At 44.7% G+C, this 19953-nt stretch overlaps 1 protein-coding gene across 1 annotated transcript; it reads right to left on the minus strand.

Moving 5' to 3' along the window:
- Positions 1-4232: 4232 nt before the first annotated feature.
- LOC147091169 (putative G protein-coupled receptor 139) lies at positions 4233-9303 on the minus strand. The gene is made up of 2 exons (XM_085976667.1): positions 9117-9303; positions 4233-5235 (listed from the first exon to the last, which is right to left on the minus strand). Exons 1-2 carry the CDS (start codon positions 9253-9255, stop codon positions 4334-4336), a joined length of 1041 nt encoding a protein of 346 aa, XP_085832793.1. The 5' UTR covers positions 9256-9303; the 3' UTR covers positions 4233-4333.
- Positions 9304-19953: the final 10650 nt, after the last annotated feature.

The raw sequence follows: 19953 nt of genomic DNA on the forward strand, positions 1-19953 counted from the left end.
AGTACATTGTGGAATTGGGAGGTGGCAGTAAATGGTATAATTGGGGAGGGCAGCAGTACATTGCGGAATTGGGAGGCAGCAGTAAATGGTACAATTGGGGAGGGCAGCAGTACATTGTGGAATTGGGAGGCGGCAGTAAATGGTACAATTGGGGAGGACAGCAGTACATTGTGGAATTGGGAGGTGGCAGTAAATGGTAAATTGGGGAGGGCAGCAGTACATTGTGGAATTGGGAGGTGGCAGTAAATAGTACAATTGGGGAGGACAGCAGTACATTGTGGAATTGGGAGGTGGCAGTAAATGATACAATTGGGGAGGGCGGCACTACATTGTGGAATTGGGATGCAGCAGTAAATGGTACAATTGGGGAGGGCAGCAGTACATAGTGGAATTGGGAGGCAGCAGTAAATGGTACAATTGGGGAGGGCAGCACTACATTGTGGAATTGGGAGGCAGCAGTAAATGATACAATTGGGGAGGGCAGCAGTACATTGTGAAATTGGGAGGCAGCAGTAAATGGTACAATTGAGGAGGGCAGCAGTACATTGTGAATTTGGGAGGCAGCAGTAAATGGTACAATTGGGGAGGGCAGCAGAACATTGTGGAATTGGGAGGCAGCAGTAAATGGTACAATTGGGGAGGGCAGCAGTACATTGTGGAATTGGGAGGCAGCAGTAAATGGTACAATTGGGGAGGGCAGCAATAAATTGTGGAATTGTGAGGCGGCAGTAAATGGTACAATTGGGGAGGGCAGCAGTACATTGTGGAAATGGGAGGCAGCAGTAAATGGTACAATTGGGGAGGGCAGCAGTACATTGTGGAATTGGGAGGCAGCAGTAAATGGTACAATTGGGGAGGGCAGCAGTACATTGTGGAATTGGGAGGCAGCAGTAAATGGTACAATTGGGGAGGGCAGCAGTACATTGTGGAAATGGGAGGCAGCAGTAAATGGTACAATTGGGGAGGGCAGCAGTACATTGTGGAAATGGGAGGCAGCAGTAAATGGTACAATTGGGGAGGGCAGCAGTACATTGTGGAAATGGGAGGCAGCAGTAAATGGTACAATAAGAGAGGGCAGCAGTACATTGTGGAATTGGGAGGTGGCAGTAAATGGTGCAATTGGGGAGGGCAGCAGTACATTGTGGAATTGGCAGGCGGCAGTAAATGGTGCAATTGGGGAGGGCAGCAGTACATTGTGGAATTGGCAGACGGCAGTAAATGGTACAATTGGGGAGGGCAGCAGGACATTGTGGAATTCGGAGGCAGCAGTAAACGGTACAATTGGGGAGGGCAGCAGTACATTGTGGAATTGGGAGGTGGCAGTAAATGGTACAATTGGGGAGGGCAGCAGTACATTGTGGAATTGGGAGGCAGCAGTAAATGGTACAATTGGGGAGGGCAGCAGTACATTGTGGAATTGGGAGGCGGCAGTAAATGGTACAATTGGGGAGGGCAGCAGTACATTGTGGAATTGGGAGGTGGCAGTAAATGGTGCAATTGGGGAGGGCAGCAGTACATTGTGGAATTGGGAGGTGGCAGTAAAGGTACAATTGGGGAGGGCAGCAGTACATTGTGGAATTGGGAGGCAGCAGTAAATGGTACAATTGGGGAGGGCAGCAGTATATTGTGGAATTGGGAGTTGGCAGTAAATGGTATAATTGGGGAGGGCAGCAGTACATTGTGGAATTGGGAGGCAGCATAAATGGTACAATTGGGGAGGGCAGCAGTACATTGTGGAATTGGGAGGCAGCAGTAAATGGTACAATTGGGGAGGGCAGCAGTACTTTGTGGAATTGTGAGGCGGCAGTAAATGGTACAATTGGGGAGGGCAGCAGTACTTTGTGGAATTGGGAGGCGGCAGTAAATGGTGCAATTGGGGAGGGCAGCAGTACATTGTGGAATTGGGAGGCAGCAGTAAATGGTACAATTGGGGAGGGCAGCAGTACTTTGTGGAATTGGGAGGCAGCAGTAAATGGTACAATTGGGGAGGGCAGCAGTACTTTGTGGAATTGGGAGGCGGCAGTAAATGGTGCAATTGGGGAGGGCAGCAGTACATTGTGGAATTGGGAGGCAGCAGTAAATGGTACAATTGGGGAGGGCAGCAGTACTTTGTGGAATTGGGAGGCAGCAGTAAATGGTACAATTGGGGAGGGCAGCAGTACTTTGTGGAATTGGGAGGCAGCAGTAAATGGTACAATTGGGGAGGGCAGCAGTACTTTGTGGAATTGGGAGGTGGCAGTAAATGGTACAATTGGGGAGGGCAGCAGTACATTGTGGAATTGGGAGGCAGCAGTAAATGGTACAATTGGGGAGGGCAGCAGTACATTGTGGAATTGGGAGGCAGCAGTAAATGGTACAATTGGGGAGGGCAGCAGTACATGGTGGAATTGGGAGGTGGCAGTAAATGGTACAATTGGGGAGGGCAGCAGGGCATTGTGGAATTGGGAGGCAGCAGTAAATGGTACAATTGGGGAGGGCAGCAGTACATTGTGGAATTGGGAGGTGGCAGTAAATGGTACAATTGGGGAGGGCAGCAGTACATTGTGGAATTGGGAGGTGGCAGTAAATGGTACAATTGGGGAGGGTAGCAGGACATTGTGGAATTGGGAGGTGGCAGTAAATGGTACAATTGGGGAGGGCAGCAGTACTTTGTGGAATTGGGAGGTGGCAGTAAATGGTACAATTGGGGAGGGCAGCAGTACTTTGTGGAATTGAGAGGCAGCAGTAAATGGTACAATTGGGGAGGGCAGCAGTACTTTGTGGAATTGGGAGGCAGCAGTAAATGGTACAATTGGGGAGGGCAGCAGTACATTGTGGAATTGGGAGGTGGCAGTAAATGGTACAATTGGGGAGGGCAGCAGTACTTTGTGGAATTGGGAGGCAGCAGTAAATGGTACAATTGGGGAGGGCAGCAGTACTTTGTGGAATTGGGAGGCAGCAGTAAATGGTACAATTGGGGAGGGCAGCAGTACATTGTGGAATTGGGAGGTGGCAGTAAATGGTACAATTGGGGAGGGCAGCAGTACATTGTGGAATTGGGAGGCAGCAGTAAATGGTACAATTGGGGAGGGCAGCAGTACATTGTGGAATTGGGAGGCGGCAGTAAATGGTACAATTGGGGAGGGCAGCAGTACATTGTGGAATTGGGAGGTGGCAGTAAATGGTACAATTGGGGAGGGCAGCAGTACATTGTGGAATTGGGAGGTGGCAGTAAATGGTACAATTGGGGAGGGCAGCAGTACATGGTGGAATTGGGAGGCAGCAGTTAATGGTACAATTGGGGAGGGCAGCAGTACATTGTGGAATTGGGAGGCAGCAGTAAATGGTTCAATGGGGAGGGCAGCAGTACATTGTGGAATTGGGAGGCGGCAGTAAATGCTACAATGGGGAGGGCAGCAGTACATTGTGGAATTGGGAGGCAGCAGTAAATGGTTCAATGGGGAGGGCAGCAGTACATTGTGGAATTGGGAGGCAGCAGTTAATGGTACAATGGGGAGGGCAGCAGTACATTGTGGAATTGGGAGGCAGCAGTAAATGCTACAATGGGGAGGGTAGCAGTACTTTGTGGAATTGGGAGGCGGCAGTAAATGGTACAATTGGGGAGGGCAGCAGGACATTGTGGAATTGGGAGGCAGCAGTAAATGGTACAATTGGGGAGGGCAGCAGTACTTTGTGGAATTGGGAGGCGGCAGTAAATGCTACAATGGGGAGGGCAGCAGTACATTGTGGAATTTTGATGCAGCAGTAAATGTTACAATTGCAGACATAGAGTGTGAGAGAAAGAGTGATGTGGGGCATGCCAGGCGAGAGAGTGGGTGAGATTTTTCCACAGGACACCGATGACAGTGTAATACAATGAAAAATGTGTCTCTATGCTTGTGTTTATATTTGTTGTGGTTGTGTTGGAGAATGTCATTGCACAAAGAATGTCTCTGCCGGTATTTTCATATTTGTGCGGTGTTCTGTGATTCAGTTAATATTTGAACATGGACTGGGTTAATATTTACCGGGGGTTTCATTGTAAATATGAGCAGCGGATCTGGGGGAGTATTTTGTTGATTACTATCAGCGTTTGGCAGTATAACAGTATGATCAGAGTGTTCCAGTGAGTGTGTTAATATAAACCAGTTACCACTTTCAGTGTGCTAATATTTCTGAGGTCAGTGGCAGTGTTTTACATTTCATAGGATGTCTCAGCCGCTGGGCTATGATGTAGACAGTGTGTCAGTGAGTGTGCTAATACTAACATATATCACTGGCCCTGCGGTTAGACTGGGTTGGACAGAATATGAGATGGGGTTACGTTCTGATGCAGGAACTTCTTCAGTTCATCTCATTCTTTAATGAGTTTTACAATTAAAGTAAAGGGATATTCCAACACATTTTTCAACTGCTGTCTGAACCTAGTCTGTGTCACGGCATAAATGCAAGTGTTTGTGCAGCAACTCAGTAGCTGGAGCATTTGTCCCAAACCTGGAAAATATATAGGTAGAGACACAATATAATCAACCAATCGCCACACCCGGTTATATATAGAATAGACCATAATCACAGACCATAACAGGATGAAATTGCACGAAATAGCAAACAGTAAAATGATGGATTTCCTTCGGCTCTCCATCTCTGGGTCTCTGGGACGCTCCCCACTGCTGGGACCCCGGAGTCTCCTGCGGGCTCTGCTGGACACTAAAATGTGTCTGACGGTGACAGCATTGAGCAGCAGAATCAGAACAAATGGGACCCCCGGGGTGAGAATATGATGAAGGAACTCGATTGCCCCCCAGGCCGGTGAAAACTGAACCTCGAGTGTTACATCACAGAACCAGGGGGTGTTCTCTAGCACATATTCATCTGTCAACATAAAATACCAGAAAACGTTCTTTAAACAGCTCAGCACAGTCACTGTTCCTAGAACCACAGCAGCCGTTTTCTTAGTGCAATATTTAGTTTTCAGCTTCTGGCAACAAATTGCCACAAAACGATCAAAGGTGAAAGTGACAGTGAACCAGACAGAACAGTCTGTGACTGCATAAAGCAGGACGGCGTGGATATTACACACGGGGATAGAATACACAGGAGCAAATCGTTTCTTAAAAGTAATTGGAATCTGCCTCAATATCAGGTCGATGATAATGACCAGTAGATCCACCGCTGCCATGGCCACCAGGTAGTGAGTGACACATGTGGAGAGACCGCACTTTCCCCGAGACAGGATCACAATGGTCACTAAGTTAACTGCGGAATGTAATAAACAGTGAAGATTTACATCAGGCTGGCAGCAAAAGCAGCATTTTAATGGAATTCGGGGTGAAATCTGAATCTAATTACTGACGATCATTGATATAATCTAATTATATTACCTTTGAATCTGTAAATCTTTATTGTCTGAATAATTAATCAATAAATGAAATGAAATAAATACATACATAAAAGTAACAGCTGTTTTCTCACTGAGAGATGAAATGATAGATCTACCTTTAGCTCAGCATATATAAAGCATCAGGTGAGGTACCAGGGATGCAAAGGACTAGAGTATGTCAGGAATAGATTGGGAAAAGCAGATTAGCACATTTCAGAAATGTAGTGAATTTATTGAGTGTGTCCAGGATAGTGTTCTGTAGCAATAGGTTCTTAACCAACAAGGGGCATTCCATGTTAGATTTATTAATGAGTAATGAGCCAGATTTACTTAACAGCCTAATGAAACATTTTTCTAATAGTGATCAGAACATGATCGAGTTCAATGAAGAGATACGCAAAACCGCTGCTAGGATTCTAGGTTTAGGTAAGGCTGACTTCAACGGGATGAGGCAGAGACTGTCCACAGTAAACTGGCAAAACTGTTAATGGGTAAAACAACAGACAATCGGTGGGGATGTCCAAAAAATAATTTCAGCTAATACAGAAACAGTCTATACCCCTGAGGGGCAAGAGCTCTATTTGTAATAAACAGCCCTGGACGACTAAAGAGGTAAGGGACAGCATGGAAATAAATGGCAAAGCCTATATAAATGCAAAATGTAGCACAGATCCTGGCGAATTTGAAAGATACAAAGAACAGCAAACGGTCACAAAACAGTTACTAAGAGCTACAAAAGGGATTATGAAAAGAAACTTGTAAGGGATATCAAAATCGACACACATAAATTTTACAATTATATTATGAAGATCGGGTGGTCAGGAGTAAATTTGAACCCTTCATAACTGAAAGTTGTGATATTGTCAATGATAAGGAAATGGCGGACATGTTGAAAACAGACTTTGTTTCAGTATTTACTGTAGAGGAAGAAGCATGCCGGAAATCCCAAGGAAACTAATATTGTATCAGAGACTGGGACTCAATAAAATTGTCAATAAATAAATAGTAACAAATAAAATAATGACTCTAAAGTGTGACACATTCCCAGGACCAGATAGGGCCTCAACTATTCACAGTTTTTATTAACGACGTAGATGATGGCATAGAACGTCATATATCCAAATTTGCGGATGACACAAAGTTAGGCAGCAATGTAGGCAGTATTGATGAAAGCATGAAATTACAAAGGGATATCGATAGATTCAGTGAATGGGCAAAAATGTGGCAAATGGGTTTTAACGAATTCAAATGTCAGGTTTTCCAATTTGTACATGATCAGGATCGAACAGGGTACTTTCTAAATGGTGAGAAGCTAAAACGAGTGGCGCTCAAATGAGGCAGGGGAGCATCTACATAGATCATTAAAATATCATCGACAGGTACAGAAAATAATCAAAAACATTAATTGAATGCTGGCCTTTATATCTAAAGCCCGAGAACACAAGTGGGTAGAGGTTATGCTGCATCTATACAAAGCCCTGGTTAGATCACACCTGGAGTAGTGTGAGCATTTCTGGGCACCACACCTTAGGGAGGATATATTGGCCTTGGAGGAAGTGCAGCGTAGGTTTACCAGAATGACACCCGGACTCCAAGGGTTAAGTTATGGGGAGAAATTACACAAATTACGATTGAATTCCTTAGAATCTAGAAGGTTAAGGGGTGATCTGATCGAAGTTTTCAAGTTATTAAGATGAACAGATTGGTAGATAGGCAGAGACTCTTTTCCCTGGTTGGGGATTCTAGGACTAGGGAGCACCGTCTAGAAATTAGAGCCAGACCTTTCAGGAGTGAAATTAGGAAACACTTCTACACACAAAGGTTGGTAGAAGTTTGGAACTCTCTTCCACAAAACTGAAGTTGATGCTAGATCAATTGTCAATTTTAAGGCTGAGATTGATAGATTTGTGTTAACCAAGGATATTTGGGGATATGGGGCAAAGTCGTGTATAAGGAGTTAGGTCGCAGATCAGCCATGATCTCATTAAATGCCGAAACAGGCTTGAGGGGCTAAATGCGTTACACCTCTTCCTATGTTCCTATGTTATTTTACTCTTACAGAACTCCGTGTCCCAGGACCAGTCAGCAATTTGAGCAGTGCAGTTCGCTTCTGTGCCCTGTGTTCGGGTTTCGGAAATCCCGCTTGGATTCCTGATCTTGGTTTGAATATCCTTTATATATAGAACAGTAAATGAATGCCACAGAAACTGCAAACTTGGCATGCAATAATTACAGTCAATTCTATTTAAAATGTACGGATGTAATACGACCATGTTAAGATAAATACAAATGAACTGCAGTTATAAAGACAACTAGGCTGTCAGACTTGCTTTGAGGATTGAGTTTACCGCATTTTTCTTGAAATACGCAAATTGTAGCTCATTGAAAGGAAGATTTTCCAAATAACATTGCAAAAAAATGGATTCTGAATTGCAATACATAGTTATCATTGGCAATAAATGCCTCAGTAAATGTATTTAACAACATCGAATTGAGACGAATAATCCAACAGGCAAAGTGCTGCTGAACGATTTTGTAAAGTACCTGAACACAAATTGAAGAGAATTATCCTTGTACATTTCACATGTTGGTTTCCAACCTTGTGCAGAGAATATTAGAGGACAAAATATCAAAGGATTGTCTTATCCTCAGCTGGGATTGTTAATCCTGAAGTACATCAGGAGGCAATAGAGAACCACACTGGGTCTCACTGAGAGATCCACTGAACTGTGCCAGACGGGTATGTGACTTAATTGTAAATTCAAAACAAAGATTGCACGTTACTGTATTGAAATCTGGCTAAAGAACATTTTATGAGAATGTAAATTATCCTTGTAATCCTGTTCCAACTACCTGAAGCAGTGCCACGAATGCTGAACTGGAGCTGGTGGAAAAAGAGACAGTGACTGGAACTGAATGATTAGCGGATATTTCACACATTTAAAGATATGAATATGACCTGCCAGGATTTTCTTCCTGTGACTCTGTTTAAATAGTCATTCCGATCATTAATCGAAAATAAAAGCAAAATACTGTGGATACTGGAAATCTGAAATGAAAGCAGAAACTGTTGCAAATACTCAGCAAGTGAGGCAGCACCTGTGGAGAGAGAGAAACAGAGTTAACGTTTCAGGTCGAAGACCTTTGCCATTACGTGAAAAGTTTCATAATCCAAGAAAACATTTTTCTTATCTGTTAGGAATGTTCAGTGTGGATAGCAGACGGAAATTCGTTAAATAAAGAGTCTGGGTTCAATATCATTGCTTGAAATGAACATAGAATATTGCAAACTCGGTAACACCGTATCACGTACAGAATCAATAGCGGACAGCAGCGCGGAAAGCATGGGGAATGACAAGGAACATGGAAAGAAGGAGAGAAATACAGTTAAGCATTATTTACAGAATTGAAAGCTGCATACAGAGATTTACCAGGGGCACCAACAGCAGCGAGGGCTGCCGGGGTGGGGGAGGAAATTATAAGAACATTAAATCTGTTAAACATAACTAACATAATTAATTATTAGATATAGAGTCTTAACAGGAGCACCAACTGTAGCGAGGCAATCCGAGTATTTTTATACAACAACTCATGCATTAACATTGATAAAAAGAAAGACTTGCATTTAAACGATTTAGATGATGCGAGAAATGCAAGCACAGAAAATCATTAATGAATAAAATCACACTGTAAATAGCAAGAATAATATTACAGTGTAACATGGTTTATGGAATTCATAACTGGTCATTGAACTTACTCGGAACTCCAACAGTAGCGAGGATTGGGTAGTAAATCTTTTGTATTTCATTAAATAAGTTATCTATCCGCACATTTTCAAGCCAATTATCAGGAAGGGGCGGGGGAGGCGGAGGGGGCGGTGGAGGTGGCACAGCCATATCTTCCGGTCTGTGAGTCGCTGGTGGTCTTTATGCTGGAGGCAGCGCGCTGACTGTGTGAGGTGAGACAGTGAAGGGAGCTCCTTCTTTATAGCAGAGCAAAATCCCTGAGCGATATAATTAGGCCTCACTGTAAATAGCATTAATTACAGACATTGAACAAACACACTCAGTGACCCAATGTCAAATCAACACGTTATTGCAACACAACCTAGGTTAGCATGTTGTACACAGTTTTAAATTAAAAGTGACCGAATGTGGAATATTTCAGCCGAGCATAAAATACCGAGATTGATCAAAGAGAATGGAGTTTCTCTTCCTGAATTAAACACAACCAGTGAACAAAAGAGGAGAAAGTGACAGAAACAATATGAATAAAAGAAGAGAGGAGGCTGGATTCCCCCAATCTTGTTATCTGATGTATTCAAACCCAGACTAACAAGGCAAAAATAGTCACCATCAATAAATATTCCTAAACGGCAGGAACTTAGAGATGGACACAGTGATGGAAAGATTGTAATCACACATGACACACTGGCCTGAGTCCAGGAATGGTGTTCACTGGGCTGACGCGTTTCCACTGTTCCGGCTTCAGTCCAGGACATTTATTCCCTGGACCGCCGGGATTACATTGTTGCTTCCTCAGTCCAGGAATGTCATTCCCAGGCTGGCTAGATTACACAGCTCCCACCTCAGTTCAGTAATTCCATTCCGAGGGCTGGCTAGAATACATTGCGTCCTCCTCAGTCCAAGAATGTTATTCCCTGGGCCGCCTAGATTACTCTGCTTTTGCTTCAGTCCAGCATTTTAAATCCCTTGCACTGCCTAGATTACACTGTCCCCGCCTCAGTCCAATAATGTAGGAGGCCTACATATACTGCTGCTATCTGAGTTCAGGAATTTTGTTCTCTGGACTAGCTAGAATTCACTGCTCCCACTTCAATCCAGGAGCTTAATTCTCTGGGCCGCCAAGATTACACAGGAACCTCGTCAATCAAGGAATTCAATTCCCAGGGCAGCCTAATTTACACTGCTCCCGCCTCACTCCAGTTATTTCATTTTCAAGGCCGCCCAGATTATACATTTCACATTTGAATCCAGAAATGTAATTCCATGAACAGTCTATTTTTCACTGCTCCTGCCTGAGTCAAGCAATTTCAACCATAGGGCTGACTATATTACACTACTCCTGCCTCTATCCAGAAATTTCATCCCCTGGACAGTGTAGATTTCGCTGCTCCCGCCGTAATCCTGGAATTTCAATTCCAGGGTCACTAAGATTTATTTTATTTGATCCTGGGATTTGGGTATCGCTGGCAAGGCCAGCATATATTGCCCATACCTAATTGTCCATGAGACCGTGGTGGTGAGCCGCCTTATTGAACCGCTGCAGTCAGTGTGGTGAAAGTACTCCCACAGTGCTGTTAGAAAGGGAGTTCCAGGATTTTGACCTATCGACAATGAAGGAACGGCGATATATTTCCAATTCAGGATGGTGTTGAGGGGAATTTGGAGGTGATGGTGTTACCATGAGCCTGCTGCCCTAGTCCTTCCAGGTGGTAGAGGTCGAGTGTTCCAGAGGTGTTGTTGAAGAAGCCTTGGCAAGTTGCTGCAGTACATCTTGTACATGGTACACACTGCAGCCACAGTACGCCGAAGGTGGAGGGAGTGAATGTTTATGGTGGGGTGCCAACCAAACGGTCTACTATGTCCTGGATGGTGTCGAGCCTATTGAGTGTTGTTGATGCTACACTCATCCAGGCAACTGCAGAGTATTCCAGCACACTCCTTACTTGTGCCTTGTCGATGGCGGAAGGCTCTGGTGAATCAAAAGGTGAGTCACTCGACGCAGAAAACTCAGCATCTGACCTGTTCTTGCAGCCATAGTATTTATGAAGCTGGTCCAGTTGTGTTTCTGGTCAATGGTGGTATCCAGGATTTTGCTGGTGGGGGATTCTGCGATGGTAATGCTGTTGACTATCTAGGGGCGGTTGTTAGGCTCTCTCTTTTGTGTGAAAATCATTGCCTGGCACTTGTGTGTTGCAAATTTAACTTGTCCCTTATCAGCCCAAGCCTGAATCTCGTCCAGATTGCACTGCTCCCGCCTCAGTCCAGAAATTGCATTCCCAGGTCTGTCTAGATTACACTAATCCGGCCTCAATCCGGTAATGTAAATCTAGCTGCATCCTATATTGCTTTGCTCCCGCAACAGACCATGAATTTATTTCCCAGGACAGCCTAGAATACACTGATCCCGCCTCAAACCATTAATTCCATGGCAAGGGCAACCTGCAGTAATCTGCTTCCATCTCAGTCCAGGAATTCTCGTTCCCAGTGCCGCTTAGATTACACTGCTCCAGCCTCAGTCCAGTAATGACATTCCCAGAGCCACCTGCATTACACTGCTCCTCCCTCAGTCCATGGATTATATTCCCAGGGGCGTACTGATTTCACTGCTCCCGCCTCACTTCAGGAAAATCAATCGTTGGGCCGCCTAGTGAATACTGCTCTCACCTCAGTCCAGGAATTTTATTCCCAGATTACCAAGATTTGCTGCTCCTCCCTCAGTCCAGCAATTTCATTCCCAGAGCAGATTAGGTTACACTGTTCCTCCCTCAGTCCAGGAATTTAATTCCCAGGGCCACCAAGATTAAACTGCTGATGGCACTCTCCAGGTATTTCATTCGCAGTTCCACCTGGATTGCACTGTTCCTCCCTCAGTCTAGGCATTAAATTCACATGTCCACGCAGATTGCTCTACTCACACCTCATTCGAATTAGAGGGCCGGATTGATTACATTCACCATCCATTAGTCCAGGAATTAGGTTCCCTGGACCGCCTAGATTTCCACTCCCCCGCCTCAATCTGGAATTTTCATTGACAGGGATGCCATGTTACACTGTTCCTATCTGAGTCCAGGAATTGTATTCTCTGGGCCACCTAGTTTACATTGCTCCTGTCTCTGTCCATGAACTTCAAACCATAGGCGGAGTGGGTCAAACTGCTTCCGCATCTATCCAAGAATTTCATCCGAGGCTCACTAAGATTTTGTTTAATTTGTTCATGGGATATGGTCTTCGCTGACAACGCCTGTATTTATTGCCCATTCCTAATTTCCCAGGAGAAGGTGGTGGTGAGCCACCTTCTTGAACTACTGCAGTCCATGTATTGAACGGACTACCACAATGCTGTTAGAGAGTGAGTTCCAGGAATTTTACCCAGTGGCGATGAATGAACGATGATATATTTCCAAGTAAGAATGGTGTGTGCCTTGGAGGGGAGCTTGGAGGTGATAAGAACATATGAAATAGGAGCAGGAGTAGGCCATATGGCCACTCGGGCCTGCTCCGCCATTCAATAGGATCATGGTTGATCTGAATCTAGACTCACGTCCACTTCCCTGCCCTCTCCCCGTAACCCCTAATTCCCTTATCTGCAAGGACAATGTCTATCTCCATTTTAAATTTATTTAATGTTGCAGCTTCCACAGCTCTCTGGGGTAGCAATTTCCATATATTTACTACCCTCTGAGTGAAGAAGTTTCTCCTCATCTCAGTTTTGAAAGGGCAGACCCTTATTCTAAGATTATGCCCCCTAGTTCTAGTCTCACCCATCAGTGGAAACATCCTCACCGCATCCACCCGATAAAGCCCCCTCACAATCTTATATGTTTCGATAAGATCGCCTCTCATTCTTCTGAACTCCAATGAGTAGAGTCCCAACCTATTCAACCTTTCCTCATACGTCAACCCCCTCATCTCTGCAATCAACCGAGTGAACCTTCTCTGAACCGCCTCGAGAGCAAGTATATCATTTCTTAAATATGGAAACCAAAACTGCATGCAGTATTCCAGGTGTGGCCTCACCAATACCCTGTATAACTGCAGCAAGACTTCCCTGTTTTTATACTCCATCCCCCTTGCAATAAAAGCCAAGATTCAATTGGCCTTCCCGATCACCTGCTGCACCTGCATACTAACTTTTTGTGTTTCATGTACCAGGACCCCCAGATCCCTTTGTACTGTAGCACTTTGCAGTTTCTCTCCATTCAGATAATAACTTGCTCTTTGATTTTTTCTGCCAAAGTGCATAAACTCACACTTTCCAACATTATATTGCATCTGCCAAATCTCAGCCCACTCACTTAGCCTGTCTATGTCCTTTTGCAGGTTTTTATGTCCTCCTCACTCACTGCTTTCCCTCCCATCTTTGTATCGTCGGCAAACTTGAATATCTTGCACTCGGTCCCTTCCTCCAAATCATTAATATAGATTGTAGAGAGTTGGGGTCCCAGCACTGATCCCTGTGGGACACCACTAGTTACTGATTGCCAGCCCGAGAACGAACCACTTATCCCAACTCTTTGTTTTCTGTTAGATAGCCAATCTTCCACCCATGCCAGTATGTTACCCCCAATCCCGTGATTTTTTATCTTGATCAGTAATCTTTTGTGTGGAACCTTGTCAAATGCCTTTTGGAAGTCCAAATACACTACATCCACTGGTTCACCGTTATCCACCCTGTATGTTACATCCTCAAAGAATTCGAGCAAATTTGTCAAGCATGACTTCCCCTTCGTAAAACCATGTTTTCTATTAGATAGCCAATCTTCCACCCATGCCAGTATATTACCCCCAATCCCGTGATTTTTTATCTTGATCAGTGATCTTTTGTGTGGAACCTTGTCAAATGCCTTTTGGAAGCACAAATACACTACATCCACTGGTTCCCCTTTATCCACCCTGTATGTTACATCCTCAAAGAATTCGAGCAAATTTGTCAAACATGACTTCCCCTTCGTAAAACCATGCTGACTCTGTCCTATTAAATTATGTTTATCCAAATGCTCTGATACTGTTTCCTAAATAATGGACTCCAACATTTTGCCAACCACAGATGTTAGGCTAACTGGTCTATAGTTTCCAGCTTTTTGTCTACTTCCCTTCTTAAATAAGGGTGTTACATTAGCAGTTTTCCAATCTGCCGGGACCATTCCTGAGTCCAGGGAGTTCTGGAAAATGATCAACAATGCACCCACAATCCCTACCGCAACTTTTCTCAAGACCCTAGGATGTAGGCCATCAGGTCTGGCGGATTTATCCGCCTAAAGTCCCATTATTTTACTGAGTGCCATCTCTTTTGTGATTTTAATCGTGTTTAGCTCCTCCCCCCAATTGCCCCCTGTTTGTCCAGTGTTGGGATATTTTTAGTGTCCTCTACTGTAAAGACTGATACAAAATATTTGTTCGGCGTCTTTGCCATCTCCATGTTCCCCACCACTAGTTTCCCGGTCCCATCCTCTAAGTGACCAACGTTCACTTTTGCCACCATTTTTCTTTTTATATAGCTGTAGAAAATCTTGCTATCTGTTTTTATATTTTTTGCTAGTTTACTTTCATAATCTATCTTCCCTTTCTTAATTAATCTTTTAGTTATTGTTTGCTGGCTTTTAAATGCTTCCCAATCTTTTCTCCTCCCACTAGATTTGGCTAATTTATATGCCCTTGTTTTCAGTCGAATACTATCCTTTAATACTTTACTAAGCCACGGATGGCTGTCTTTTCTTTTACTCCCCTTTCCCCTCAGTGGAATATATTTATCTTGAAAGATGTGAAATATCTCCTTGAATGTAGACCACTGCTCTTGTACCATCTTACACTTTAATCTGTTTTCCCAGTCCACTTTAGTCAATTCTACTCTCATACCTTCATAGTCTCCTTTATTTAAGCTTAGTACGCTGGTTTGAGGTCCAACTCTCTCACCCTCAAACTGAATTTGGAATTCAACCATATTATGGCCACTCATTCCAAGGGGATCCTTTATAGGACATTTTTTATTAATCCTGTCTCATTACACAGGACTAGATCTAAGATTGCCTGCCCCCTGGTTGGTTCAGTTAGATACTGCTAAAGGAACCCGTTCCTAATACACTCTATGAACTCTACCTCAATGCTGCCATGCCCAATTTGATTAGTCCAGTCAATAAGAAAGTTAAAATTCCCCATGATTATAGCTGTTCCCTTATTACAAGTGTTAAGTCCGTGAATGATTGAGAAACGGACTAGCAGGAGAGAAACAAAGAGTTGTTTACTGGTGAAAGGCATAAACAAATCTAACCAACAGAGGCTCTCTAGCACCTTTTATACAGAGGTGGTCACTGCCGGTACTGCAGTCTGAGACCAATTATTCTCTTAAAGGTACATACACAACAATTCCTCCCCTTTTAGATAAACAGTACATAACATTCATTTAACAACTAATGATAATGAATTACAATCACAATTACTGTTGCTAGATACATTGGTTAAGTTTAAGCAATTATAAGTTCCGTCTTTGAGGAGGCTTCCTAATTCTGTCTGGATAACGCCTCTTTGGAGTATCAGGTTCTGCTGGCAATGTTGAGTCGGAATCTATGTCGTCGTTTGTTTCCTCTGCTTCCAATATTACCGGTTCTGCGGTAGCTGCAATTGGAACGTCGATTTCATTACCAGGTGTATCAGATCGTGGTGTGGAGTTGACGTTTTCCAGTGACTCTAGAATCTGGTCAGCATGGCGTCTTGCAATGCTCTCCCCAACGTCCACGGTATATATGAGAGGTCCTTGTCGTGTACAAATCGTTCCTGGCTGCCATTTCTCAGTGCGGTAGTCCCGGGCCAAAACTGGTTGACCTTCCTTAAAACTCCTGGTCGGCCTTTCATTCATATTCTAAAACTGCCTGTTCTCCGCATCTCTTCGGACGTTTGGCTTAACCAAATCCAAGCGGCATCGTAGTCTTCGATTGAAGAACATCATGGCTGGAGTTTGGTTGGTAACCGCATGTGTCGCATTCCGGTAGGCAAACAAGAAGTTGTCCACCTTGTGTTGTAGGGGTATATCTTCATTACACATTGCCTTGATAGCCTTCTTGAATGTTTGGACAAACCTCTCGGCCAATCCATTAGTGGCTGGATGATATGGAGCAGATGTGTAATGCTTAACACCATTGTTCTTTAAGAACCTCCGGAACTCTTCAGACACAAACTGTGGTCCATTGTCAGAGCAAATCTGTTCAGGCAGCCCGTTCCTGGCGAATATGGTTTGTAAAACTGCGATAGTTTTTTCCGTGGTGGTTGAGGCCATTTTTATTACCTCTGGCCACTTTGAATGTGCATCCACTGCAATTAAAAACATCGAGTCCATGAAGGGACCAGCAAAATCAATGTGCACCCTTTGCCATGGAGGTGAGGGCCACTCCCATGGATGCAGAGGAGCTTGTGGTGGGGCGTTTTGGACCTTCTGGCATCCTGCACAGCTCTTGGTCATCTCTTCAATTTCTCTATCGATTCCCGGCCACCACACAAACGCTCTGGCTAAGCTCTTCATTTTTACCCCACCCAGATGACCCTCATGAAGCTCATTGAGCACTCTATCCATCAACTTAGGTGGAATTACTACTCTGGATCCACACATCAAGGTTCCTCTGCACACTGACAGGTGTTCTCTTCTTGGCGAGAATGCTGGCAGCAGTGGCGCGCCATGTGTTGGCCATCCCTTCACCGTTAAATCATAGACCCGTAATAGTGTTGGGTCATTCCGTGTTTCCTTTTCTATGTTTGCATTCGTCACAGGGAGACATTCGACTATGGTCGAGTGGAATATCTCCATTGGATCCACTGCAAGGTATTCTTCTTCCACCGTCGGCAACGGTAGACGTGACAATCCATCAGCATTTCCATGCTGTTTAGTTCCTTTGTACTCGATGTAATATTGGTGTGCCCCTAGGAAAAGGGATTTTTTCTCTGCAGCCATTGTGCTGTCATTATCGGTACGCCCTTCTGAGGGTTGAAAATGGAGACAAGAGGTTGATGATCGGTTAGTAGAGTAAATTTTTGACCGTGCACATAGTGATTGAACTTCTTCACTCCCCACACTAGGCTGAGGGCCTCTCTGTCAATCTGGGCGTAGTTACGCTCGGCAGAAATTAACGAGCGTGACGCAATAGCTATCGGCCTCTCCAACCCATCAAGGAATTTATGTGACAGTACTGCCCCAATGCCGTAGGGAGATGCATCACACGCCAGCCTGATTGGCAGTGCTGTGTTGTAGTGAGCCAATACTTCCTTCGAAGTGATTAAGTCCTTACTCTTCTGAAAAGCACGTTTACAATCATCGCTCCATTTCCATGCTACCCCCGTTCGTAGCAGGGTGTTCAGTGGATGCAGAATTGTCGACAAATTCGGCAAAAAATTATGATAGTAATTCACCAACTCGAGGAATGACCTCAGTTGCGACACATTTTCCGGCGCTGGGGCCTTAACAACCGCTTCAATTTTGTCAGGGGACTTATATAACCCCTCTTCATCAATCACGTGGCCACAATACGATACCTGTTTCTTAAAAAATTCGCACTTGGGGCGGTTGGCTCGCAGCCCATGTTCCCGTAGTCTAGTGAGCACCTGTTCTAGGTTGTTAATGTGTTCACTGTCAATTTCACCTGTTACAAGGATGTCGTCCAAGTAACACTGAGTCCCCGGAATCCCTTGCAGGACTTGTTCCATCGCTCTTTGCCATATCGCCGGAGCCGATGCTACTCCGAATACCAATCGATGATACTGGTAAAGACCTTTGTGAGTGTTTATCGTGAGATACTTTCTAGCGGATTCTTCAACCTCCATCTGCAAATATGCTTGTGCTAGGTCAATTTTTGTAAAACGCTTCCCTCCAGACAGTGAGGCGAAGATGTCTTCTATCCTTGGAAGAGGATATTGTACTGTGTGAAGGATAGGGTTCACCGTCACCTTGAAATCCCACAGATGCGAATCTTCCTTGGCTCTCCGGACTTATTGCTTAACATTTTCTTCATGACAGGAACGATGGGTGTCGCCCACTCGCTCCAGTCGACCTAAGACAACACGCCCGCCTTCTCCAGATTCTCCAGCTCTGCCTCGACGGCTGGACGAATTTCATATGGTACCGGTCTCGCTTTGAAAACCTTGGGAACTGCATTCTCTTCTATTTTTAATGAGGCGGTTACGCCTTTAAGCGTGCCCAGTTCTTGTTGAAATACCTCTTTGGCGTTAGCTAAGATTGTTGACAATCGTCCAGGAGTGACGTCTTCATCTTTTTTACCATCCACCGTCATTGCATGAATGGAATGCCAATCTAAGTTTATCTTCCTGATCCATTCCCATCCCAATAACGGTGGTCCACCATTTGGCAGTATGTAGAGATACAATTTCTGTATTTTCTTGCCATTGTATTCGACAGGCACCCTTATTTTTCCTCTGGGGTATACTTTTTGCCCTGTATACGTCATCAAGACGATGGATGTCTCTCTCAAGGGTATGTGTGAAAATAGCCGCTCATAGTCTCGTCGATTCATGATGGTTAGCGCTGATCCTGTATCCAATTCCATTTTAACTTGGGACCCTGCTATCGTGAGGGTGACCCAAATGGTTCGGTGATCCTCTTTTGCGATTACATTGTGAAGTTTGAGACAGCTTAATCTCCTGTTCTCGGAATCACTATCGCTCATCTGGTCTTCGGAACTACTGTCCGTCATCTTTAGTACATTCTTGTATGGTTCCTTAGTAGACTTTTTGTTGTCACTGGTCTTCTTCCCAGACCTACAAACTCGTGCAATGTGTCCAATCTTCCCGCATCGTCTGCATATTTTGTCTTTGGACCAGCAGTCCTTCTGGTCATGGTTAGTTCTGCCGCAGCGATAACCATTTTCCAAATCCCCATGTCATTTCGTGGGTGCCATATTCCTGTGGATTTTGTTGAATTTCTGCAGCTGCCCTGGCTGCTGCTTCATACGATACTGCCACGCTGAAAGCCTTATCTAGCGTCAGCTCTTTTTCTGTGAGTAACTTCTTCTGTGTTCCTTCACTCAGGAGTTCACAGACAAATTTGTCCCGTAGGGTATCTGCCAGTCCTGCTCCGAACTGGCAGTGCTTTGATAGCTTGCGTAGCTCCGTAAGATACTCAGCATTGCTCTCATCTTTGTACTGAGTTCTCCTGTGGAATTTAAATCTTTCTGCTATCAACAGCGGTGCAGGGTTTAAGTGCTCCTGTAGAACAGCAACAATTTCGTTAAAACTCTTCACCATCGGTTTGGCTGGAGTAATCAGATCCCGCAATAGGCCGTACGTTCTAGCGCCCATTACGTTTAGCAATGTTGATGCCTTTTTTCCCTCCGCTATTTCATTTGCCTCGAAATATACCTCGACTCTTTCCACATACATGGTCCAGTCCTCTAATGTATTATCAAAGCAGTGATACAGCCAGTCTTCAGCATCTTGCAAATCTATAATGGCGCCTCCCGTGCTTTGCCTTCTTCTCCGATTTAACAAAATGGCGCCTCCCGCGCTTTTCCTTCTTCCCTGCTGTTGTTAGCGCTGCTTTCCACGGTTTCCTGCGCGTTAAATATTAATTCATTTTCTTTTATTATCTTCCCGTCATGGAGCGGACCCTCTGGAACACTTCCCTCCCTCTTCTGAGGTCCGAACGCTGCCCAGCTTCGAAACACCGGCCATGCCTTGTATGCTCCACCCTCTCTCTCTCTCTCATTGCTTCCCGACTCGCTGCCCGGCCCTGTTGAAAGGCCACCCGATCGAGCTTCAGCCCGCCGCAGCCCAGGAAGGATCAGAGCACTACCTGCCACCAGCCCGATTAGCTGGGAAACCACGGACCGAGGAACCCAGCCTGGCTCTGGG

The sequence above is a fragment of the Somniosus microcephalus genome, unplaced genomic scaffold (assembly GCF_052327205.1).
Source record: "Somniosus microcephalus isolate GS21.2 unplaced genomic scaffold, FLI_Smic_1.0 unresolved_chr3, whole genome shotgun sequence".
NCBI classification, from domain to species: domain Eukaryota; kingdom Metazoa; phylum Chordata; class Chondrichthyes; order Squaliformes; family Somniosidae; genus Somniosus; species Somniosus microcephalus.

Excerpts from the sequence above, each read along its gene's own strand:
- LOC147091169 (XM_085976667.1), bottom strand. The coding sequence starts at position 9,255 with ATGGCTGTGCCACCTCCACCGCCCCCTCCGCCTCCCCCGCCCCTTCCT. Across the intron at positions 5,236-9,116 it reads CGCTACTGTTGGAGTTCCGA|TTAACTTAGTGACCATTGTG; the intron begins GTAAGTTCAATG and ends TACATTCCGCAG.